At 46.0% G+C, this 26,676-nt stretch overlaps 1 protein-coding gene across 5 annotated transcripts in view; it reads left to right on the top strand.

Moving 5' to 3' along the window:
• Positions 1 to 26,676, top strand: part of TRAK1 (trafficking kinesin protein 1) — a 168,326-nt gene that overhangs the window by 71,785 nt on the left and 69,865 nt on the right. For all 5 annotated transcript variants that reach the window (XM_074312572.2, XM_074312568.2, XM_019727550.3 and 2 more), the window contains one exon: positions 18,165 to 18,359. Coding sequence is in view for 3 of the 5 variants with exons in the window: in XM_019727550.3 (XP_019583109.3) it covers positions 18,165 to 18,359 (195 nt within the window). In the remaining 2 variants the exon portion in view is untranslated. The remainder of the gene's footprint in view (positions 1 to 18,164; positions 18,360 to 26,676) is intronic.

The following is a 26,676-nucleotide window of genomic DNA, read 5'->3' as shown; positions in this document are numbered from 1 at the left end:
TTTCTTTTTCCTTTTTAAAAACATTTTACCACTGAGGTGGATCCAGGCTGTAAAAGACCTTGGAAGCTTTGCCACATTCAATCAGAACTTCTTAGGTAAAGACAACAGGTTACCGCCCATGCTGAGTGAACTGACTGAATGTTCTTGAGTGCTTTTCTGGCATGTGGAGGACGTGAACTTGGCCTGTTGCAAACTGTCCCTTTCCACACTGTATCTGGGTTAACAGGTACCCTCTTACGTTATCTGACATGCATCCTGTGATAATGAAGGGGCTTCATAATGCTCATTTGGAATACATTGGGGTTTAGCTAGAAGTAGGAAGTTGAGTAAAGGTGTCACCCAGACATCGATGGTGACTGCAGGTAAGTGAATGGATGAGAGAAGTGGCCACCCCTTAGCGCTCTGCATACAGTCTGCGTGCAGGAGGTCTGCTGAATTCTTTGCTGGAGTTAAGTGGGAGGCCTGAGGGCTGTGAGTTCTGGAAGTCTTCTGGAGGGAACCTGACTATTGAGAGAGAAAAACGAGAGTAAAGCAGCAAGAACATGCACAGAACCAGCCGGCTTACCCTCTCGATGACTGGAAGCTATGCAGAAGGCAGTTTCACCCTAATTTACGGCCCTGCTGAAAGGCCGTTTCAGACCTTACCCAGCCCCTGTCACTGCCTTCCCCGCCCCTGTACTGTAGGAGTAGGAGATTGAGTGCCCAGCAGGAGCACGCCATTCCAGGGCTCTCCATCAGCCCCATTGCGCTTAGTGAATTCCCTTAGTGCTCTTGGGAGCCCAGCAGCAGGGCAGAGTAAGGGGGACAGGTGGTTTCATCCAGAATTGCGTTTTGTCCTGTGGGTGCCAGGAAAGTACCATGGAAGGAGGTAGGGTAGTTGAAGCTGATTGGGAAAGGGGGGACAGAAGCAAACGGGAGGGATCAGGGGGTGGGGGTCGCGGAGGGAGGGGCCGTTGAATTTCAGAGGTGGCCCAGGTGGAACGGGAGGTCCAGGAACTCAGAGATTGGGGAGTTGGATGGTGTCTGGCTTGGGGGTGGTGACAACCTCCTGGATGACTGAACCTGATGTCGCTGGTGGAGGAGGGGCAGGGAGATAGACAAGTGAACATAAGCAAGGGGGCAGCGTGAGTTTCAAGTGAGCAAGGAGTTCTAAAAGCACATGGAAGAGAACAAACGGGATGTGGCCAAAGGAGCCAGACCGTGCTGACGCCAACTCCAGCGCCCACGTGAGCCAGCTCAGCGCAGGACTTGAATCTTCATGTTCCAGAAGGTTTTCAACCCTGCTGGGTTTTTGGTCCCTATGATGGAACATGTGCGTAGGCCAAACTGAACCTCCTCCTTAGTGGGATGGAAGGAAGGTCTTCTTAATGGTTGGAAAGATGAGACAAGGCTGAGCCTGGGGTGGTGAGCACCTTGACATTCCTTCTCTCTGTTGGGAATTCGGGTCTCAGTGCCAGCCCAACATTTTATCTGATAAATGTAATTACACCTTTTTTCTCCTGTATGGAACAAAGCTCATAATAGACAGTTCAGGTTGTTGCAGCTGCAGGTTGGAACTCCATTGCTCAGTGTTATTTCACCTCTGTTTCTCCCTGTTTCTATGGGGGTTTGTGGTGAGTAGAGATAGAAAGGGGCAAATGTGAGTCTGAGAGCCTGCAAGTAAGTCTTCTGGCGCCCACTCGCTTTCCTTTCCCAGGACCAGGAGGAGGGTGCAGCGCCACCTAGTGGGCCAGGGATGCACTAGCAACAGGAATGGCAACCTTAACCTTGAGACCAGGCCAGATACCGGTGGTATCCTGGGTTTGCCAGTTTTGAAAGGGATTGAGGGATTGTCCAGAGAGCCGGACAGATAAGGCAAACAACTTTAGTTGTGTAGAACAAAAGAATCCCCCCTCACCCCAATTCCTTCTCCTGCCTCGATCCATTTACCTTTATTTAATTCTGCTCCATCAGTTCTTTGCTGGAGCTAATTCTAGAAGTTGTTTTTATAAGAGAGCATGTTATGAGAGCCAAATGTGGTCACGTCTTTCTTGCTGAGACTGTTTCTTAGGAGATCCTGATGGTGGTGCAATTTCAGTTCTGTGACGAAATCTATTCTTCTAGCTATTGGTTGTACTTTACATGATTTTAAATTGGGTGTGTGTTAGTCAGGTTTGGTGTAGAAATGCTAGGTAACAAACAACTCCCACATCCATAGTGGCTACCGCAGCATGTATTCCCTGCTCACGGTTGTAGGTCACCTGAGGGTCACCTGGCTTTCAATTCAGGTCTGTTCCCCTTGTCTCTCATTGGAGGATTTAGGCTATAGGGGCAGTGGCTGTCTAGGGGCCGTACCCTTCTCCTGGCAGAGGACGGGAGCTCAAGAGGACAAACTCAACCACACAGGCACATTCAGAGCCTCTGTCTGGACATGCCGTGAGTTATGTCCACTCACATTTCACTGGCCAAAGCAAGTCCGGTGGCCCGGCTCAAAGTCACAGAGTTACAAGATGATGATTTGTTCACGGTGAACCATAGCCAGGGTGAGGGGTGAAGGAAGAGTTGTGAACAAGGTGAACAGCCTGGATTTTAGAAGATCCTCAGGTAACAGGAGCCGCCTTGAGTGGCCGAGGCACATAGGCGGTTCTTAGGAAAGCCCATGGTGACCTCCAAGGCCTCTGCTTATTCTCCTAGCTCTGCTGGACTGGAGAATTGGGGTGGTGTGGGGGGTTGGGAGGAAGGACACGGGCTTTTATTTATTGTCTGGAGCAGGGGTTGGCAGACTCTTCATAAAGGATCAGAGAGTAAATAGTTTAGGTTTGTGGACCCCCTGATCTATGTCACAACTATTCATCTCTGCCATTATAGCTGAAAGCATCCATAGACAGTGCCTTGCAAATGGGTCTAGCTATGTTCCAATGAAATTTTTATTTATAAAAACAGGCAGAGACTGGATTTCACTCTGGGCTGTATAGTTTGTGGACTCCTGGCCTAGATCTTCAAAGCTTGATCTATATTAGGACATCAACTTAACAGTAAGAGAGAACTATCCCTTTTTAGTTGGGAAGACAAAAAAAAAATCAAAAAAAAATCAAAGGGCTGTTGGTGAGTCCAATACTATCCCACCCACTCAGCATTGTTAAGCGGTAAACAGTTGTCCTGTATCATTGAATCCCATAGGCAGTCCAAACTTACTGTTTGTAAGCATGAAATCTCATTGTACTTAACCCATTTTCAGTAGCGATGTCTAGAAAATGTATTAGAAGCTCCTTTGGCTTTCCAAACAGTTGACATGGAAGGCGATTTCCCTTTCTGGTAGAGTCTGATTTTTCTTTCATGAACAGTGTTTCTATTTTCCTGAGGTTTGGCCAAGAAGTAGGTGTGCTCAGAGACCCTACTTTTACAGTTCCTTGTGGTTGCGTTTTGTGTGTGTGTGTGTGTTTGTGTGTGTGTGTGTGTGTGTGACCACTTCATTGAGATATAATTCCCATACCATGTAATTCACCCATGTAAAGTGTATAATTTGGTGGTTTTTAGTATGTTCACCAGGTTATGCAATCATCACCACAATCAATTTTGGACCATTTTCATCACCCCCAAAAGAAACTCCAGACTCTTTAGCTGTCACACCCTAATCCTCTCCCATCTCCCTGACTCTGGCAGCATTTTTAATAAGCTTTCAAAAAGTCACCTCTTGGTTTCTGCTGGCCTTGTTTTTTATTTTGTTTTGTTTTGGTTTTTGTTTTTTTGGCTCTGAAAGGCTCAGCCTTGCCTTGAAGATCAGAGCAAGGGATCTTCTCAAGTGGCCGTGGTGCTATTCAGGGGTTCACCTAAGAGACACTTTCATTGCTCCTAACACTTGTGTATCTTAACTACGTCGCCCGATGAGATAACTAACATTTTCCCCTTTTCTATAGCTTTATATTTCTTCATTTGTGTTCTTCTTTGTAGGAGGGTGTTCTTTATAATTTTCTACATTTTGAATTTACATCTGTGTTCGTTTGAAACCTGGCTCAAGTAATATGGAATTGTTTCAGGTTTAATTTCTTTTATCTCTTTTGTTTAACTATTTATGTCAGGCTGCAGTAATGTGGGGCTGGTGGGGGAATGTGTTTGGCATCTTTTAATATCCACATGATCTCATTTGATGTTTTGGAAAAGTAACCATTGTTCATGTATAAACAGAATTTCCTGTGGAGGAAATAATTTCAATTAACAGTAAGGCAGTTGACTGCACGGAATGAGGGAGGCACCGCACGCATTATAATTTCTCAAAACTTGGTTCTATTAATAAAGTTTTCTTGATTCAGCCCTTAACTCTTTATCTCAGAATTTACCCCTTTGTGCTAACTGCCTTCCATTGTTTCCTAGTCAGAGCTCACTTTGGGGAAAGGAGAGGATGGGGGAAGGATGGGGGTCCAAAGCCTTAGAGAATCTAAGTATAAATGTTAGGCGTAAGTGTTTTTGGAAAATAGAAAGCACGTGCAGGTGTAAAATCAATAATTTGAAAACAGGAAACAGAATTTAAGCCCCTGGATGGGAGCCACAAAACCCAAGAGGTGGGAGAGAGATGGGTGAGATGAAGGAAGTGGAGGAGTTTGAATACTGGGAACTTACTAGCAGTGTCTTCCACACCTCCTGACGACAATGAAAGATCTGACATGAGCCTTGAAAATCAGCGTTTCCTCAGTTTTTCACATCTGACCCACACAAGAAAACAATGTTATCTGCCTCGCACAAGGACTAAATGGTGACGGCAGCTCATAGCTGGAGACCGCTGTGGACGCTGCCTGGCACCCTCTGTTCCCAGCACTGTTTGAAGAAGCTCTGTCTTAAATCACTAGAAGAAAAAGGAATCTGGTGGCACATGTTCTACAAAACCAAAGACAGCCAAGCAGTGACACCTTAAGAAAGTGGAGCCACCAGGAGGCGTGACAGAAGTAAGATCAGTCACATTTGACATGACCCTAATGCTCCTATTTGAACACAGTCTCAGAATGGGTCAAGTAGTGAAGCTTTCGCTATGTGCCATGTACTCAAGAGTGGAAGTTGGGAATAGGAGGAAAATTGAGAGAAAGGAGAATCATGAGGAGGAAATCAGAGAGACCAGGCTCTGAGGACCAGAGGCAGCGTGGGTGGTGGTGAGGGCTGTGGTCGCTGGGTCTAGACTGAGTTAGAAAACCAGGTCTACTGCCTTCTAGCTGCGTGTGATAGGGGTCCAGTTATTCAGCCTCTCTGCACCTTAGTTTCTCCTTCTGTAAAATGGGGATGGTAAGATTCTCCACTCCAGGGCTCCAATCTTAGGGAGGATTAAATGAGTCCATGGCTGTAAATGCTTGGTGGTGGCAGCACTCCATAAATGTTTGCATTATTGTCACTGTTGTTTGTTATTATAAAAAGTACAGCTGGATTCCTACGTAACTATTTCAAACCCAATAAAATCCAGATGGTTCAAAGATACAACGTCAAGGATGCAGACATAAAAATGCCAAAGTAAATATGGCTGGATATTTCAATAATCTTAAGATAGTGAAGGCCCTCCTCAGCGTGATTGGAAGGATAGAATACAAAGAGGATGATGGGTCAATTTGACTATAGAAAAATTACACTTTACACAGGCGTTCTTGCTGTAACACAGTACATTGGGTCCTGAAAAACTTGTGTATTCTGTAAAACTGGACACTAAAAATAATAGATGTTACGCGACTTTGTAACAGGATGCTAACAAAAACCCTTATGTACACTGGGAGCGAATGTGAAATAGCACCAGGGTCTGCTCCCTGTGGCAGGAGGCGCGCACACACACACGCACGCGCGCACACACACACACACACACACACACACACACACACACACACACACGGCAGGGGGAAGGCTGTGCGGCAGGGGGAAGGCTGTGCGGCAGGGGGAAGGCTGTGCAGCCTGCAGGGGAAGGGGCTCAGCGCCCCTGCAGCTCCCAGAAGTGTAGCCCTCTCTTCCTTCAGCTTCACTGTTCTTCCTCCCCCACCGGAGCCACACCAGCTGCCAAATCGGGCCTTTCTTCCAATTTGTTACTGGAATACTGTTCCCTCATTCCCATTTCTGCCCAAATGACGCTTCCCCAGAAATGAGCAAGTAATTGATTGTTGTGGCTTTGTCATCTTCCATTAATTTGATAATGATTTACTTAAGTACTGCCTTTTATCCAAACATGAAGGTTGTATTTGGCAATGCAATGCGCATCTTTTCAAAAATGCATTGAAGACAGAGTTAACCTACAGAAATGTGCAGAAATAATTTATTCATACTTAGGAGGCCCCACTTATGTTTAATAACCAAAGCTACGGTGATCATTGTCCAAGTTTTTAAAAAAATAACTTTATGGAGGTATAATTTACACACCATAAAATTCACTCCTTGTAAGTGTACAAGTCCATGACTTTTCTTTTTAAGTAAATTTACAGAGTTGCGCTGCTGTCAGACTGGCTGACCATCTTCCGTTCCCACCAGCACTGTGTCAGGGGCCCAGTTGCTTAACATCCTCCCTGACTCGGCCTGTCTTTTTTATTACAGTGAGTGTGTAGTGCTATCACATTGCGGCTTTTCATCAGGGACCCTTGTTTTTATTGTGTCAAAACATGCATAACATTTATCATTTAACCATTTAAAAGTATACATCAGTGGCATTTAGTATATTAAGAGGCGTGCAAGCATCGTCATTATCTAGTTCCAGACCATTTTCATCACAGCAAAAGAAAACTCCGTACCTATCGGCACTTATTCCCCATTCCTCTCTCCTCTTAGATCCTGGCAACCACAAATCTACTTTCTGTCTCCATAGATTTGCCTATTCTGGACATTTCATATAAATGGAATCATACACTATGTGGTCTGTTGTGTGGCTTCTTTCACTTCGCATGACATTTTCTGTGTTCATTGATGTAGCGTGTGTCAGTGGTTCATTCCTTTTTATGGCTGAATAATATTCCATGGTATGGATAGACCACATTTTCTTTATCCGTCCATCTGTTGATGAGCATTTGGGTTGTTTCCACATTGGGCTACTGTGACTAGTGTTGCGATGAACATTTGTGTACAAATTTTTATTCGGACACCTGCTTTCAGTCCTTTTGGGTATAAACCCAGGAGTACAAGTGCAAGGTCATGTGGTGATTTTGTGTTTAACCTATTGAGGAACGGCGAAACTGTTTCCCAGAAGGGATGCATTTGAGAGTAACAAAGGATAATATTAAAAATTACACTGGAACAATAGGCATGAACTGACACTGTCTTGGGCAAACCAAGACAAATGGACCTTGTTGTTCAACTCAGCCCTTCCATCTCCTCTGCTGTCTTCCCTCCTGGCATTAGCCACTGTCCTGATGGTGTGTTTGATTCCTCTGAATATTCTTAAACGTTTCCTCCAATATATATCTTTCTTGCTCCCGATGTGCCCAAGTCCCCCAGTCTGAGAGATGAAAGGAAATCCCTAATGCAATGACCGTCTTTTATGTCTTTTAAAAAATTGTGGTAAAATACACATAACATAAAATTTACCATTTTAGCCATTTTAAGTGTACAGTTCTGTGACATGAAGTCCATTCCCATTGATGTGCAAATATCACCTCCATCCATGTCCAGAACTTTTTTATCTTCCCCAACTGAAGCAATGTATACTTTAAACTAGGGGAGTCCAAACTGCGGCCTGCGGGCCAACTGCGGCCCGCGATCCATTTTTAATTGGCCCGCAGCAAATTCCAAAAATATGTTTAGTTTACTTAAATAAACCAGGTGAGGCAATACGTACTTTACCTCGAGTGAGTGGCCTGGCTGTTTGTGTATTTTACCGCATATGGCACTTGGTGAAAACCGTTGAAAAAAGTTTGGACACCCCTGCTTTAAACACTAACTCCCATTCTCTCTCCAGGCCCTGGCAACCACCATGCTATTTTCTGTCTCTATGAATCTGGCTATTCTAGGAACCTCATATAAGAAGAATCATACAGTGTTTGTCCTTTTCTGACTGGGTTATTTCATTTAGGTTCATCCATGTTGTAGCATGTGTCAGAATTTCCTTCCTTTTGGGGGGCTGAATACCATTGCATTGTATTTACATTCTATGTTTTGTTATCCATTCATCCATTATTGGACACTTTGGTTGCTTCTGCCTTTGGCTATGGTGACTGATGCAAGGGTATACAAATATTTGTTCAAGTCCCTACATTTACTTCTTTTGGATATGTACCTAGAAGTGGGATTGCTGGATCCACAAGGTAATTCTGTGTTTAACTTTTTCAGGAACCTGGTTATACATGTTTTTAACTTTATCAGAGGCACTAAGAACATGCTTATGTATTTTGCACTTAAGAGTTGTGGGATTCCTTTCTTAGATTTAATCCCGTGTGTGAGATTGCTGGTTTGAGAGTCATGACCAAGTTTTGGTTCTCCAAACATGCTGTCACACTGTTTATGGTGAGTGTTGTTCCAATTGACAGCGACTCCATCTGTCTAAACACTTAATTCAGCTGTGAGCATTTCAATTACAGTCATACTGACAATGGCTAGTTTTATGTAAAGCTATTGTGATTATTATGCATAATTATTAAATTCTATTAAAACTATTATTAAAACTATTTTTTAACTATTATTATTATGCATAATTATTAAATTCTCCCTGGTAATTCAATAATTATAAGATATAGCATACACACTTTACATAGAAATGATCAAGAAAGTTGGAAAACCAAAGTATATTTTCTGTGTATCTTTCTAAGGTAAGAAAAATTCAAATGAACAGTAACACTTCCCATTTTTTGAGCATTTTTCTGGAGGTTCAGCTCTGGGCTGGATTTACACCCATTACATGATACTTTTAAAATAAAATAAAATACCTGTACAGTTCTAGCTGCATGTCTCGGTATTAGCATCCATCTAACCTGTAATGTAATATCATCTGCTTTGTTGAATTTCTATACAAAGCCAGTGGGAGTCACTATTTCGGAAAGATGCTAAGTTTGGTTTTGGCATGTGGGGGCCTCCAGAGCAAGATCTTTCCTTCTTTGCTTTGTCCCGCCTCTTCTTGCCCTCTCGGATTGCACAACACACTGGCGAGTCTGGGTCCTCTCTGCCACATTCCGTTGCACAAGCTTGCACTTTAGCCTCCCCTCGGGCACTGTTCAGAAAACAGGTCCGTTGAGCGGCGTGGCCGTCTGCACTCCCGTGCTCCTGTGGGGGTACATATGATTGGAACTCATCAGGGTATGTATGGTTGGAACTCATCGGGGTATGTATGGTTGGAACTTGTCGGGGTACATATGATTGGAACTCGTCAAGGTATGTATCTTTGGAACTCGTCGGGGTATGTATGGTTGGAACTCATTGGGGTACGTATGATTGGAACTTGTCGGGGTACATATGATTGGAACTCGTCAGGGTATGTATCTTTGGAACTGGTATTCCTGTGTGATTAAGGGATACCTCAGAACCTGACACAGTCTCCGTGGAATTGAACCAGTGTAATTGTTTATCATATTTTTTAGGAAGAGTCACTTCTGGTGGCAATTATGGCCACAACCATTGCAGAGAACTCCCCAGTGTCAGTTTTTGTTTCTGTCTCTGAGACGTAGTTTTGTTGGCCTTTTCTTTCCTGTTCCATGTGGGTTTCTCTGCTTGCCTTCCCTTTCCTGGATACCCCCCTGATCCCCCACCCAGCCCCCATTTACTGCTTACAGCAAATGATGGGTCCCTGGCCCAGAGATGGGGCAGAGGCAAGGCAGAAAATGAGAGAAAAGAGACTGAGCCTATCCCTTTCGGGCTGGAATGTGAGCTGGGCGGTGGTACATGAGGAACTGAGCCCACGGCATGGACATGGGACGGGAGGGAGTCCTGACGTCTAGTCCTGCCAGAGCCTAGCTGTGAGACCTCACCAGGTCCTGAACCTCGCAGGGCCTCAGTTTCCCTTTCTGTAAGTGGAATGGTTGGAAGCGGGCTGGCTCAGCTGTGAGCTCAATCCAGCTCTGAGGAGTCTGAGAAGTCTTGTGTGGAAGTAGGGAGAGGGCGGAGGTGTGGGAGGGGAGCTGGCGGGGAGACCACCTCGCCCTTTCATACTATTTCACTGTTGAGCCAGAAGCCTTACTGATTTTTTATTACAAAAGCAAATTTAGTTAATTAAAATCTCAGGGGGCTAATGGTCAACTCTCAAATGTTGGTGTGCAAGTACCCCTTGGAAGACTGGATACAAAAGCCAGTTCCTGGGTCCCCCCTGCATAGATCCTGATTCAGGAGATCTGGGTGGAGCTTCAGGAGCCATTGAAAGACGCCTCTCAGAGAAGCCAGGGTTTGCAGTGCTGGTGCCTGCCTGATGGCACCATTGCCCCCATGCACCATCCTGGGGAGGATCCTCCGTTCTGCTGAAATGCCTACAAATTAGCGAAGGGAGGAGGAGAAATGCTTTCTTGCAGGTTCCTTCTCTAGGGGTTTGGGGGGAAGTGGGCAGGTGTGGGGTCCGGCTCAACCACTTACTAGTGGAGTGACCTGGGCTCCTCACATAATTTTTGGGACCTTGGATTCCTTGATTGTAAAATGCTTGCCCTGCTGGTTTGTGGGAGTCATGAAATGCAGGAATAGATTCAAGCGCATTACATCATTCAGCAAACATTTATTGAGCACTTACTGGTCACCATGCAGGGTGCTGGGTAAACAGTGGAGAAGGAGTCAGCATCCAGGGTAGCACGGCTGCTCTCCGAGGCCCCTCATGTGGCAGGCTGCACGGTGGGCTGTGCACCAGTCCTGAGTCTGTTGCTGGCTGCCGTGTGACATTTGTCTCCTCCTTACCCTTTCCGAGTAGTGTCCTCTTCCATTAAATGAGGTGGATGAGCCAGTGATTTTTACCTCTAACCGTCCCTTTGCAGTTTGTGAAATCACTACTTTTGGGGCATAGAGAGTACTTACTGACACTGAGTTCCTTGATGATGCTTAGGTCAGGCCCTAAATTATGGGACCCTGTGACAAGGCGGAATTTTCTAGAAGGCTGTCTGTCAGGCACCAGTTTCAAAGCATCACGTGTGTCTCCAGCACGAGTATGATCTATGTGTGAGTCTCTCAGTCTGTGCCCTTTCATCTGATAATCTCTCCCAAAAGGAATTGTTTCCAAGTCTGTACAGAATGGTTTGCCAAGCAGGAGAAGGGTCTTGTCTTGTGAAGTCTTTAAAACCTTGCTGCGGGTTTGCGATCGCCACCTCCAGCCAGAACTTCCTCGAGCACAGACCCGGGGTCTTGCTCCTCACCCACCGCCCTTGTTGCCAGGTGGAAACTTGCTGGGTAGAGAAGTGGGGTCGGGTTGGGACGGGGAGGAAAAAATAGAAGAAAGGCTGGCTTTTGGAACCTGGCCAGTTTTTGAAGAGTTAAGGTTCCTTTTGTTGCTCTTTCATTGTCACCTTTAATATAGTCTAGAACATTCTCCCGAGGCCCAGAGGGAGATACCAGGATGGGAAATCCCAGTGTGCACACTGCAGGCACACATGTTTAATTTGGCCCTCGGATGTTTTAAAAAAAATTCGAAATTAGCGTACATTTAAAAATCAGAGAATCTCATGTAAAATTATGGATCCCTGGCCTCTCAGAAGACGTTGGCACCTCTCGGGCCATGTGGCGTCTCTGGAGCAAGATGGGCTGTGAGTGGCAGCTGCCCACAGACACAGCCATTGCCCTGGCCGCTGAGATACATTTAGGGTAGGAAGAGAGCTTTTCTGCAACCAGACCACGTTGTTCTACAGATGAAGAATCTGAGACCCAGACAGTTGAAGATGTGACTTACTGGGGCAAGTGGGTGAAGCTGGGTGCCCTTCTCCCAACTCTTCCAACAGTGCTTGTGCAGTACGCAGGGCCTCGTACCTGCCAGCAGGTGGCGGCCGTGATGCTGGCTTGCCTCACATTCTGCCTTCCCTGATTTTCCTCTTTCCTTCCCCCTTTCCTGTGTCCTTCTGTTCCCCTCTCTTCCTCTGCTTTTTGCCAGAGTTTTCTCTCCCTAAGTTTTCCTCTTTGTCCAGCACTGCTCTCGCTCCGTTTGTGATTCTTCCCTCTCCCCTACTGTTTCCCGGGATCTCCTGGCACCTGGGTGTTTTAGGACACCATCCTCTGAGACAGCGTTCCTGTAAACTCTGTCCCCTTGTCAGCCGTGCAGTTCTCTGCTCTCCTGGGCCCAGAGCCCTCCAGCTGCAGCGTGCAGGCAGCAGGCCCAGAAACCCCAAGGGAGCTATCCCCACCCCATCCAGGGGACGGCCACTGCTCAGAGCGTGTCACTGAGTGGTCCTAGATATGCCTACTTCCTTCTAGAGGCCAGAAATCTCTATTTGTTCATGAAACTCTGATTTTTAAATGGAGACTAATTGAGGGCTACCATTTCTGCTGTAAAATGTAAGCATCACCTTGGGCACTGGCAGGTTTCATGAAGCTGGCATGTCACTGTCCATCAGTGCAAATTCTTAGATAGAAGGGCCTCCTTCTAGCCCCTGTCTGGGGATATGGATGCTAGCTCAACTCAGGCGGAGAGTGGACACAGCTGCACCTACAGCCCCAGACCTTCCGGACCCTGAAAAGGCTCGAGCACCTTCTCGCTCCTTCCACGCAGCCCTAAATGAGGCTCTCATCCTCGGTAGCAGGATCCACTCCAAACCTTATGCCTTGGAGAAAACCTAGGAATTGTTACAGCTCTCAAGAGGTAAAGAGATCCATTATGTTCTGTTTGCAAAGTGGTGCTGTGAGAATGGTGGGCATTGGATCAGATTGGTGTTTGCTAAGTGGTTAAGGGGACTTTCACTTTCCTGTGGGACTTTCCTCCATGCTGGACGAAGGCCTAGGGTGACACTGAGAATGGACCAAAAAGACCTTGACACTAGATAGCTCTACCTCCCCCCTGCTGAAGGCCGATGTTTGTCCCTCCTAGCTGGGCAGGGGGTTAACAGACTAGACCTGCACCCATTACTGATTCTTCCTTTGTTCCATTATTCATGCAACACTCACTGACACTTACTGTTGCCCAGCTGGATATAAAGGTGGGTAATTCAGAGCACTTTCTCTGGGCCTCTCATTTAGTGGAGAAGAGACGGTAGAGAACACTTAGGACACTGTAGTGAAATAAGCCATGTACTAAAGACGTAGCCAGAGGTCAGAGGGCAAGGGAAGCTTGAAATACAGAGTGACATTTGAGTGATATTTTGAAGTGGGAGTTTGCTAAGCAGTGAAGGGCATTCTAGGCAGCTAGAGCAGATGGTGTTAAAACCAAGATTTCTGCAAAAATATGTTGGGAGAATGGTGAGAAGTTGTGGTGGCCCTAACGGAAGAGGTATTGGAGAAAATAGTGGAGGCCGAGCTTGATAAGAAAGGCTCTTTGAATATTGACTTGGCTGCTTCAACAGAGACCAAACTATAGTGGATTTCATAAGGCGGACATTTATTTTTCTCTTAATAGGCCAAATGGAAGGTGGCCCAGGAATACTATCCCACCAGATTGTCCCAGGCACCCAGAGTTGCTATGGTCATTCCCCCGGGTGTTGCCTTTTCTTGTATGGTTGAAGATGGCTCCAACAGCTGCCCGTCTCTGTAATTCCACAGTTGGAAAGGGCATGACTTGGAGGTTCTGCTTATATCCTGTTAACCAGGCATGTGGACATACCTTACCACAAGGGAAGAGGGGAAATGTAGTTTTTAGCTGTGTGGCCATGTGCCCAGCTACACCTTGGAGGTTACATTACCAAAAGGGCAAAGCAGAAATTGGATATTGGGAGACCTCTGCCCCAATGGCTTCTGGCCTAGAAAGGTGTGGGCTGAACGATGAAACACTTTATAGAGAACTGAGAGGTTTTTAAAGCAGGGCAAGACTGTGATTTAAAGAGCATCTTTCCACAGATGGGACCAGCAGCATTGTGGCTAGCCCCCAACCCTGGGGTTGTTGGAGTAATTGGGGAATGGGGAGATGCTGAGGGTAAGTCCACCCTGACTGCCTGCGGGAGCCTGGTCTTTTGATGTTGGACAGGCTGAGGGCCCCTGGAGGTCAGTGGGTCCTGGGCTGTTGCTGCAGATCTGCCAGAAGCCGTGGACCTGTTGGGGTCTGGATTCAATCAGGAGACTGATACCCTTCATTTGAGACTTACCTGAGAACACCTTTTTTATAGCTTCTTAATAACGTGAGTTGGAGCCGTGGAGTAATGATGAGTGTGAAGACCACAAAGCTCCTTTCCTCCCGGCTGGGCCAACAGTGTCTTTCTATACGTACCATCAGCGTGAGGAAGCTCCATGGGAGGGGGCAGGGCTCTTCCTCTCAGGCCCTGATCCACTGTGGTTCTGCAGACAAGTTGCTTCATTTCTTGGCTCTGCTTCCTGTGCACTAGCAGGGACCATCCTTCTCACACCTCCCTCATTTGTCAGTGTGTGTAATTGAACGTCTCTAATGTACTTATGAACTCTTCTACCTGTTTAGAACAGAAACTTCTCACTCAGAATATCCTGGGAATTCCCCAACTTTTGTAGCGTGCCCGCCTGGGAGATGGGCAGCAGATGGCAGAGGGAAGACAGACTTCAGTCGGACAGCTGAGGTTTCTCACACAGGACCTGCTACTTATTTAGCTGCATGACCTTGACCAGCAAGATATTCCACAGTCCCGGTGAATCTCAGCTTCCTCGTCTATTGTAAAAGAGCAAATATCTTCAATGCCTCACGCTGTTGGGTCAAAGCATGCTCTGAAGCTACCTGGCCTGGTGCTTGACGTGGGGAAAGCATTCCTGGGGAATTTTCAAAGGCTCTCATATTATGTTTACCCAACCTCAGGCCTTGGATGCGTCTTCTCCATGAGCAATTTGTGGTGTCCCCTTCCACACGAGATCCCCAGGGCCTCTGGCCCTGCCGCCAAGGTCAAGGAGAGCTCCCTGGGCAGACCTTATACTCCTTTGCCCTCATTTTCTGGACCTTCCAAGCAGCTGAAAACTTGCCGGTGTTTATGTGGCTGGTCACGTTACAGAAAAATCAAATTGACAGAGTTTTACAAAAGGCATTTTGATACAGCTTCACCTTTTGATACTTTATCTCCCTGGTCATCCTATGCTTTAAGGAAAATGATATCTTAGGCACAAGGACCCGCACTGTAAATAGGCTGACCTTCAGCCCTGGAAACGTGGAAGGACAGGTCAGGTCTCAGCGTTTGAGTTGCTGCCAGGGTGCTCACAAGTGACTTGTTATTCTTAGAAGGGATTTCTTTTTTCTTTTTTTTTTTTTTGACACCATTGCCTTCCCCACCACCGAACAGCAGTGATACCAGAAGATTCCAGCCTGATGTGTGGGCGCCACATGCAGGAATGTGTTGGTCCCCTGCCTGTTCGCCTAGGACAGGCTGGCGCTGTCTTTTGTGGAGCAGATCTCTGTTTCGCGGTGAGGTGCTGCCAATTAGGCACCACTTCTCCTTGACCCCATGTCCCCTCAGTGAGGTGGCAGCCATTTCAGAGCCGTAAGTGATGAGCTCTGTGGGAACTTACTTTCACTTGATTGTGAGAGGAAGATATATTTGCTTAATTATGGGCCCATCTTGAACTTTTCGGATGGTGTTTGTCGTTATTGGGAGATGAGAAAAAATAGGAGGTATCTTCTGTCTTGAGGGTAGCGTCCCTCAAGCTCCAAGGAAAATTCAGAATGTCTTCGCTTTCTACTTAAACTCTTTCCTTAGCACTTGAAAAACCACGCTGACTTCCCTGGTCATAATGTTCTACCATGAAGCTTTGCGTGTGGAATTGAGTGAGAAGGGATGGTGGGCTCCTCCCCAAAGGGAGACCACTGGTCACTGAACATTCTCTTTACCTGGGAGTCCTTATATTTTTTGCCTGCTCTGTGGCCTTCTTATTGCACGTGAAGGAGACAGGGATTTTGGTAAGTCTCTGGATAGCTGTTCTTCTGGTACAGCTGTCTCCACTTTCTACCTGAGTGTGAGCGGCCCTGCAGTCACTGCCCAGCTGCCTTCTTTGCCTGGGTTTAAGCAGGGAGTGCCTGCTTTGGTTCTTCAACAAATTCCTGCCCAGGCCCTACCTGCTTCCTCTGGCGGCTGTGCACCCCCTCCCCCTCGCCCCTCTGCTCCAGCGTGGAGGACCCTGGGATTAACCCCAGCCTTTGTACCCATCATGTCTTCTGTCTGTACTTAGGACAGTGCCTTCCTCCTTTAATTTGATGTCAGATTCCACCTTTTAAAAACACCTCATAATTTTGATCTCTTGCCAGCACCTCCTCTTTATTTCTCTGTGCTGTTGGGTTTTATTTATCTTTAGGGTGTTTTTCTCCTCCACCCTGTCTTAACACTTTGGAGAAGGATGGGAGACTGATTCACAAGCTCTTTCCTCCACCTTGGTGCTCCACCTTTGTTTCCTGCTTCAAGGTGGGAACTTGGTGCGACAACCTTCTGAAGAACTGACCCCCATTGTATTCTTATCTTTTGATTAGTTTTTCTCACTGAAGGCTCATTCCTAGAACAAAAGACCGAGTTGACTCCTCTCTAGTCCAGTTGTGTGCACAACTGGCACCTTGGAATTTTGGGGTTGACAAAAGCATGGCTACTCACAGGGCCATTTACCATCAGGCCTCAAATACTTTCTGTGAAATGGGCGGATGTAGTGGCTGATGTCAGAGTTAGTTGACAGATAATCAACACTCACCCATTAGCATTTATTTAATTCATCCTTCCTGGGGGTGGAGAAGTGGTGTACGATTGGTTCTTGTCCTGGGTACCTTTGCCCAGTTGCCTTGTTTACAATTGAATTAAAAGGCCTTGGGTTGGATCACCGTCATAGGCTCTGTCGTGCAGCCCCTGGGCAGTCTCTGGGCTAGGAATGTGAAGGGCATGGGTGCTGGACTTAAGGACCACTGTGTATGGAATGTGGTGATGTGAGGTGCTGAGCGTGATGATGTGGTGATGGGAGATGTTTTATATCTCACAGGTAGTCAGGTACTAAAATACCTAGAAGACAGAACTTCATAACTGCAGTAATAGAAGTTCTGACAAAAGGCTATGTGAATACTGTCATCCCTTGGTATCCACGGGGGGTTGGTTCCAGGACCTTGAATTGGTTCCGTGGATACCGAAATCTGTGGATGCTCCAGTCCCTTATATAAAATGGTGTCGTGTTTGCGTAGAACCTGCACACATCCTCCTGTGTATTTTTATCATCTCTAGACTACTTATAATACCTAATACAATGTAAATGCTATAAAAATAGTTGTTATACTGTGTTGTTTAAGGAATAATGACAAGGAAAAGAGGTCTGTACCTATTCAGTACAGATGCAGCCATCATAGAGTAAGCCTAACTGCAGAGTACACGTCAGCAACAGTGTAACTTTCTTTTCCCCAAATATTTTCCATCCATGGTTGTTTGAATCAGCAGATATGGAGGGCTGACTATGTAGAAGTGGGAAGACAGATGAATTCTGTTTGGAGTGCTTAAAACACCAGTATTCGGGAGAAGTGGTATTGAAGCTATGCCTTGATGGAGGGACACCTGTTGGTTTAATGGTTGGTTGGAAGCCCCCATGATAATACAAGCTTTGCAAGGGCAGGATCATAGCTGTTGTGTCACTGTTGTGTCTCCTGTGTCTCTGGTACTCAGGATGTATTTGGATGGATGCATGGATGGATGGATGGATTGTGCATGGATGAATGGGTGGGTGGAAGGATGGAAGGAAGGAAGGAAAGAAGGAAGGAAGGAAGGAAATGGAGGCGGACAAACAGATAAATGAATGAATTAAATGAAAGCAAAATCCTACGCAGAGGGGATGGCTTGAATGGTAAAAGGGTGGCAGAAAGAAGTTAGGCATATCGGTGAAATTATAACTGGTTTGGCTCAAGTGATTGTGAAAATGGCCAGAGAATGGTTTGGAAAGAAAGACTTAGCCTCGATGGTGAAGACACAAGAATTTTGGCGTTACCTTTGCAGAAAGTGGGCAGCTTAACAGTAGGAACAGTTTCAGGTAGATCTTGGCAGTAAGCGTGCACACTTCTAAATTCTGAGAGCAGAATTAGATGAGAAAAAGGCCCTTGATAGGGTCTCGTCTGGTCTCTCCAGGCTGTGGGTAAATAGTCAAACATACTTGCTGTAGCCACAAGGTTAGTTCACCTGCAGCAGCCAGGACGTAACCAGATCTGGGCTCTTATTTCTCCATCATCTTCTCTCTAGACGTGTGCAACAGCACCGATCTTCCGGAAGTCGAGATCATTAGCCTGCTGGAGGAGCAGCTGCCCCATTATAAGTTAAGAGCTGATACCATCTACGGTTATGACCACGACGACTGGCTCCACACACCCCTCCTTTCTCCAGATGCCAACATTGACCTCACAACCGAGCAAATTGAAGAGACCTTGAAGTACTTCCGTAAGTAGTTCTCCTTCCGTGGGGTGACGGCACTGTGACGACCAGTCCTTCTTAGCCATGGCCTCAAATGAGGTCATGTGCTAGTTACCATAGCTTGTGACCTGCCATCCATTGAAGATGCTCAAGGAAACATGGCTATAGGATTTAGCCACATAAAAGGCCTGGATTTTAAGTATTCTGATTAGAAATTTTAGAGTAGTGAGGAACAACTGCGAATTTCCATTTGAACCGACTTTCTCCTAACTGTGCAGAAGAATTTGAAAATGTTCCCATTTTCCCTCCATACCAAAAGTACCATGTGAGTCTTCAAAAACTCTTATTGGGAAGGAGTTTGTCTGCATTTAAACGAAAGGTATTGGGAACATCTTGGCTGCTCAGTATTAAGGTGTTATAGCAAGACACGTATACCAAGGCTGATGATTTCCATGTGAAAGCCCACTAAGCTTATTCAGGAGAGTCAGAATGCCCCTGCAGTGGCAAGCCAGATATGCCAGAGAGCTGCAGAGCTGATACCTGGTAGGGTGAGCAATACACTAGGAGGTGGTTGACGACAAGGGCATGAAACCTGATTTTTCAGGCTTGAAAAAAAATGTGATACTTTAAAAAAATTCAGACTAATTATGTTTCTGATGTTCATTCAAGAGATGCCTTTGTAGAACAATTTCACTCTTTTGAAATTCATGGCAGCATGGTGAGATTGGTAGGACATACCAGTTCTCCTTTGTTTTGGAACCTCTGGCTTTAAATTCAAGTTAACTTGGGGGTGGTCTAAATTAGTGATGTCACTTCCAAAGTGACATCATTTACATATCTGTGTGTCATTGTGTCACCTTCAAAGAAAAGTACAGCAATCCTGCTTCTGCTTGGAGATAACTTGATTTAAAACCAGCTTCTGATGTGTCTGTAAACTTTTCTGTAATTGTTTTCTCTACAGACTGATCTCTAATTGTCTTGAATTTGTGAAAGCTTTTATAATAAACAAGCCAGAACTACAGGTTTCTCCTTTAGAGTGTATCTGAGGCTGTTTTCACATTGTTCCTAGTAGGTATTAATAAGAAAGGAATTTTGTTTAAATTCACCTGTGTTTTTATACCGAACACAAACCCTACAGTCTCTGTGTGAACACTGCAGATAATCAGTTTCAATAGGAATGAAAATAGCATAATCCACACCAAGGCAGATATGAAGAGTGTTAGACTTGTGCTAAGGTTCAAGTCGAAGCTTCAGAATTTCTGGTGTGTCTCGTAGCATACAGGAAGCTCTTCGCAAGTGACTTTTGTTTACTCTCAGTATCTATACTGCCAAGGACATGTGTTATGTGGAAAACCGCGTCCGAGTAACCGCCTTGGTTACTTTGCCTTTTAAATCTGGCTCTCACCTGGCTCGTTGAGAAGAGGCAAGAAAGCTTTGGGTGTCTACCTTTACAAGGTTCCGTATTTGGTTCCTTTAGACTGCTTCACAGTCAAATTCACAACAGAATTATTCTTCTGGAAATTTCTGTGTGTTAACTTACTCTTCCTGATGATTCTGCAGGACCCGTCATGGCTATTTCTGCCCCAGGAGGCTCCTGGGTCCCTTCTTATACACAGATTAATCACTTAAGGTTCACAGTGTAATTGGAACACTGTTCATGAGCAGTATTTCACTATTTTCAGAGAACTTTTATATGAATCACCTCATTTTATCCCTATAAAATGTGTACATTTCGGGCAGGGCTGGTGTTATTATCGAGGAATTGGAGGTGTGGAGGACTCATGGGTATGAATTCCCTACCACTGATCTACAGCTTCTAAACTTTTCTGAACAGTAAACTTGAAGAGACATTGCATCTCGTTTTGTTTGTTTGTTTTGCTCTTAGTTATATATACTTAAGAGAGGAGAAAATCCTGGTGGATTTGGCAGTGGCCAACACAATTTATAATAAAACGGGAAGAACCAGAATAAACATTGAGCAGAGATTTTGAAAGTTCTTAAAGCACGGCGGCATCCAATCTTACCTTAATTCTGTACTTTCCTCCTTGGTATTTCTGCTTAGAGCCAAGTAGGTGATTGTTAAATAGTGATTAAATGAATGAGCAGGTATTAACTCTTAACTTAAATATATCACCCTCTAGAGCAGGGCTTTCCAACTGAGGTTCTGGGACCCACCCCCACAGGGTCTGTAGAGAAAAATGAGGGGTTCTATGAACTTGTAAAAGGAAAGAAGAAGTATATTTTTATTTTCATTAACTTCTAACTGAAATGCAGAATTTCCTTTAATTATGAACGTAGAAGACAAAGCACCGTGGTATTAGGACCTGTGACTTTGTCACCAATAGAAATCATGGATATTTTCATGTCAGCCTATAGTAGAAGCAGAGGCTTTGAAATATCGCCTTTACTCATCATCGCTTTGAAACCACATCTGTTATTGATGTGCTGATAGGTCTTGTTATTTAATGCATTGATCAAGAAGTGCTTATATCAGACTTTTTTCAAGTTTTAGTAACTGCGTTATGACACAGTTGATTTCTCTGGTAGTCCTCTGTATTTTATGTCTTCACCTCTGTCTTCTGAGGAGGGGCCTGTGAGCCTTGCCAAACTGCGTGAGGGGCTGGGGGAAGGTACAGGTTAGGAGCCCTGCTCTGTGCATGGTGTCTTTTGGGGGTTTCGTTTGTTTACACGTAACCCAGGAGATGCTGTGAGTGACAGCACTGTGACTTACTGGTGTGTTAAATCAGTTGTGAGTAAACAGTATAACTCCTTGTTCATGTTTAGATTTATTTTCTGCATCTACTAGGGCAGTGGTTCTCTATTGTGGGTGGGAATGGGAGCAAGGGGTGCTCCAGAGGGTTCTGATAAGCCTCCAGGTGAGGACCACTGGATGAGAGGGTCGTCTACACTGTTTACACACAGATCAGAGCAAGGAGAACATTCGGCTCCCTTTCCTACCTGTCATCCCCCAGAATGGAGAAACGACACTTAGCCTTTTAAATCTGGCTCTCACCTGCCTCATTGAGAAGAGGCAAGAAAGCTTTGGGTGTCTACCTTTACCAGGTGATAGAATGGTCTTTTCAGAACATTTTCAATACTTCTGCTTCCAGGTAGATTTTTTTGACTCCTGATGAGTCTGAAACACACAAAAAATGAAAAGGACTCACAAAGCAAATGTACCCATAAAGATGGGACATTTAGGATCAGAGGGTCCAACAATAGTCAGCATTTAGTGCTTCCTTTGTGCCCGGCACTGCACTGTCTTTAATGCTTTACATGCCTCTTGTTTAATTTTGACAGTGACCTCTGATTTAAATAGTTTTCCTGTCCCCATTCTACAGACGAGGACACACTGAGGCTCAGGAAGTTAAGAAGCCTGCCTGAAGTCACACAGCCAGCAAGGCGGGGTGCTGAGTTTCAAACCTAGATTGTCTGGTTTGACTCCATGTCTTAACCACTCTCTCAAAGTAGCTAAAGGAGAAAAAAAATTCTAGTTTAAAAATAAAACTCATTTGGTAAAAATGAAAAAAAAAAAAAAAAAAACGAGAAATAAACCCTCCGTTTCAGAATATGTCAATAGCTTATTATAAAATACAAGTACAACATGTTCAAAATTCATTTTTTTTAATTTTTTCATTCAGGGTCACCATCTCAAGTGAAACTCAGCCTGATACGCTTCCTTTCAAGATGAGGTTTCCTTCTTCCCTGTGGCATGTGCCTTTATCCTGTGGTCCGTAGGTCACACTTCCCCATCTCGGGTGGAGATGACTATAGACCTTGCTAGTTACATAACACTCCCCAGACACCAGACCCAAAGGTTGCTCTGTTGCTGCGTAGGTGGCTATGGCCCCTTCTGGTTCCTCCTTTCCAGGGGCCAAGCTATATAACTTTTCGGTTAAGCAGCGTTGATTTAAAAAAAAAAAGTCTCTCCATGTCTCCAGTGCATGTGATCTGCTGACCGCTCCCCCTCTGAGTTTATCTGGAATAATCTTTTTCCTGAGAAGAGAAGATTATGAAGCAAATAAGAGTTTTGAGACACCATTGTGTTGTTTGCTTTTACTGTAATGAATCAGCCAGGTATTTGTTGAGGGCCTGGTATGTACCTATAATCTTTTGTGAACTTGATTTCTTTGAATTCCAGCTGAGGTTTTCTGGCTCAGGCAGTGAAATCATGTCCTAGGTTATTGGTTTTTCTTTCATTACTAACTAGGGACTTTGCACTGGGTTTGGGCAAAGCGGGAAGCTCTTGAGGCCTTCGGCTGGTATCCTGCACCGAGTGGCCTGCCTTGCGTGTGTGAGAGGAGTGAGTGGGATCTGGGAACCTGCATAGTAAGCCAGCTCCCTGTACCACTTGAAGTTTCTAAAATTTAATTTATACCAAAAAATTAAAGACTGTTAACCTAGTCCAACCATAATTGTGCAGATGAGGCATCTGAGGCCTGGGGAGAAGTGACCCGCCAAGCTGGTGCAGGGAGCGAGTGTAGGTCATACCCCCACTTCCGCTGTTGGTCATTCACTGTGTCCACAGTCTCAGGTGTCACTAGCGTTTGTACGAGCCAAAGTGTTACAGTTGACTCATACCGAGCTCGTCACAGGAGAGTAGGACTCTGCCCGGGATAAGGACGAGGACACAGAGCATCTGGCAGCAGGGTGTCACTGGTGGAGGCGCGGGCTGGACTCCACCTTATCCACATGGCCATACCTGAGGCTCCTCTGTCCCCTCGTCCTACGTGCCCCTGGAGCAGGGTCGACACCGCGACCGTTCTCTTCCTCCTGGATTTCCCTCCTGTCTCTGGATAGTCCTTCCAGCCTCTTTCACCAGGCTTTCCTCCTCTTCTTCTGAGCTTCTAAGTCAACCCTGATACATACAGAGAGCTTTTAAAAATATACTCTCCCGAAGCCCCACCCTCAGATACAGCCATTTTAGGCCTGTAATTCTCATCTCTAGTGAGAGTAACGTACCGCTCTGTTGGAGCACCCAGCCTGCTTTGCTCCATATGCTCTCTTCCCCAGGCTGTAAGTGTCAGTCACATACTGGCACCTCCCAAGTTTCTGTCCTCCCCTGACCTCTCCTCCCGCGTTCTAGGCTCCTGTCCCAGTCATGTCCACTGCCCAAAATGGATTTCTTCCCTCCATACACATTTGTCATGATAAATGTGACATTGCTTCCCCCATTTCCATATCCTCCTGGCCTTCAGTGGCCCTGCTAATTCTTCCTCTGGGTACATCCCAGATCCCTTCTCTGACCCTGCTGCCACCACCCTGGAGGAAGCCACTGCCATGTTGTCACTGGGCTGCCCTAACTGCTCTCTTGCTTCCCCTTCTGCTGCTCTGCCATCTTCTTTCAACCCAGGAGCCTGGCTGGTCTTTTCTTTGAGGCCCAGTTGGGTTGGGTTGTGCTGCTCCTTTTCTTCCCTTTGCTCTTTAGATAAAGGACCTGTGACCCGGTTCTTGGCTCTCTCTGCAGCCAGCCTCCGTATATTCTGCACCAGCCACACTGATGACTTCAGACCCTTGAACATGTCACGCGTGCTTAACAGAGGCGCCCCCTGCCTCCTCCCCATTCCTCCTTATTCTGTGGTTCTCAGCACAAGTGCCCCCTCCGCAGAGAAGGTTTCCAAACCCCCGCATCTGCCGTGTCCCCCCCACTCCTATTACTCTCCTTTTTCCTGCCTTCATAGCTCTATCACTATTTGCTTACGTAGTGGTAACCAATAATAATGATGATTTGCATCTCTTGAGCGCTTCCTGTTTGCCAGGCTTGTGCCAAATGCTTTATCTTCATGGGCGCACTAGGATAGATACATTAGATCGGAAGTACGTGGAGAGGTTCTGTTTGGAAAATAATATATACTTTTCAAGATTTTGCTTATCATTGATGATGCTCCCGGACATCCTCCTTTTATTGGCCATCTTCATCCCAATATCAAAGTGGTGCTTCCTCCCTCCAAACATTACGTCTTTGATCCACCCAATGGAATAAGGAATTGTAGCAGTTTTTAAGACCTGCTATCTGAGGACCTTTGCCCAGGCTATTGCTGCAACTGAGGAAGACACTGATGCAATTCTGGAAGGATGACAACATCTATGGCTGCATCAAGAACCTGGCTTGGGCTTGGGGTGATGTCACCAAGGAGTGTGTGAATGGCATCTGGAAGAAGACACTCAAGAGGTTCGGCCATGGCTTCAAAGGGTTTGCCAAGGATGAGGAGGTTGCAAAAATCAGCAAGGCTGTGGTTGAGATGGCAAACAACTTGAACCTGGGTGTGGATGGGATGACACTGAGGAGCTCCTAGCGGGGGCTCCTGAGGAACTGACTAATGAGGGGGTGTTGGAACTGGAGCAGGAACGTGTAGCTGAAGGAGAGGCAAGAGAAAAGGAAACTGCAGGAGGAGAAAAAGAAGAAACCCGAGGAAATTCACAGGGAAGGGGTTAGCAGAAGCTTTTGCAGATCGCAACAAGCGCCTTAAAATGTTTGAAACCATGGATCCCAACACCGAAAGGTTTTCGTTAGTAGAGAGCAATGTCCATGGTGCATTATCTGCTTCCAAGCAAATCTATGATGAAAAAGAGAAGCAAACCAAGCAAACCACCAAGGACTTACTTCTGAAAGAGTGACACCTCCTCAAGAGCTCTGGGCAGGTCCTTCAGGAGGTGTTCCAGAAGAAGGTATTGTGATCTTAGGTAATGACAGCTCCATGGTGTTACTGCCCACGCGACCTTCCAGAGGGACAAGAGGTGGAGGTGGAGACAGTGAGACTGGTGATCCTGACCCTGTGTAGGTCAAGGCAAAAGTGTGTCTGGGTCTTAGCTTTTAACAAAAAAGTTAAAAAATGTAAAAAAAAAAATTAAAGTAGAAAAAAGCTATAAAAAAAGATACAGAGAAAAAATATTTTTGTACAGGTGTACATTGTGTTTGTGTGTTAAGCTGAGTGTTATTACAAAGAGTCAAAAGTTATACATATATATATGAGAAAACATAGTGTGTGTGTATGTGTGTGTGAGTGTGCACGCATGTGCACACGTGTGCACTCAGGAGGGGTGCCATGTGGAACACGGAGGAATCTGTTCTCACCCAGGCACGTGTGTGGTTGGTGGGGTTGAATGAAGGAAGATAGATTATAGGAATGGAATAGGGTGGAGGTTGTGATTAGGACCGAAAAGGGATCTAATGACCAGGAAAAACTTGTCACTGTCATTTGTTAACAAAAATAATACTAAAACGCATACATTGTAGTATATTTATAAACAGTCGCTGTGAATTTCTCTCATGTAAATGCCCATTATTGACTGTGTCCTTTCTACCATTCCCAAGACCTGGGCCCATTTTGTTTACAGGCGAGGACTTGAGAGAGCCCAAGAATTGTGCCTTCTTCCCTCTCTTGCTTGCTCGTCACACCAGTGGACTCTTCCTGGGGCCCATTTTCACTGCTTTTAGCTCTGCAGGGTCAAAGCTGGGAGCAGAGAAGCCTGGCTGCACAGTCACGCCCCGCACGTTAGCCACACGTGGTCCTGGTGCCAGGTGCTGGAGGAATTGAAAGTGCCTGTCTCTGGAAGGTGATCGAAGGCAGCCTCGTGCCAGGGTGCCAGACAGAGCCCTGGGCACAGTGTCTAGTGAGCAGGGCAGCCAGGCACTCATCCTGGTGGGCAGCTCCACCCACATGGCCCCAAGGCCTACTTTGTCACTTGCCACCTGGCAGCTTTCACTCTTATCAAACCAGATACCAACGTTGAGTAGCTTTTCTTTTTCTTTTAAAAACAAAAATGTTTGGCAAGCCATTCTGTACAGATTGACCGTTCTCCTTTTCATGTCACTCCAGCATGTCTGAGACAAAGCTGGAACGGACTCAGGTGGGTGATTGACGTGACGGCTCAGCTTGCGCCCCATCCGTTCCTCCTGGGTGATGGGCTCAGGCCACAGCAGTTCAGAGTCACAGCAGGTGCAGAATCGGGGACCATTTGAGCTCCTGGTGTGTTTTGAAGCCTGTGACGTCTGCGCGTGACCCACTGTTCCCAGGAGTGAGATGCCCCATGCAGGCCTCCCAGGCCACAGGAAGGCAACTTACAACTGTACAACAATCCGAATCCTGCTTCTTCTCTCCTTCCCTCTCAGATATACAGGTGATTTTAGCAACTGCATCAAGGCTGGGGTGTGCTTTGGCTCTGGGGTGCTCTGCTGAATGCCGTCTGCCTGCTTTTGGATGTCTTCTCGAAAAGCCAGGCTTTGTTCTGCCCCCCCATCCCCCCCCCCCCCCGGAGGTGGGACGGGTGCCTGCTTTTCCTGTGCCTGAAATGAGGTGGAGATGGTTTGGGAGGGGGTAGTTGACAGCAAGCTGTTCCTTAG

This window comes from Rhinolophus sinicus, chromosome 5 (genome assembly GCF_057876585.1).
Source record: "Rhinolophus sinicus isolate RSI-liver-muscle chromosome 5, RSI-T2T, whole genome shotgun sequence".
NCBI lineage: Eukaryota > Metazoa > Chordata > Mammalia > Chiroptera > Rhinolophidae > Rhinolophus > Rhinolophus sinicus.
The sequence above is the reverse complement of the archived record's forward strand: the minus strand, read 5'-3'. Positions and strand labels throughout refer to the sequence as shown.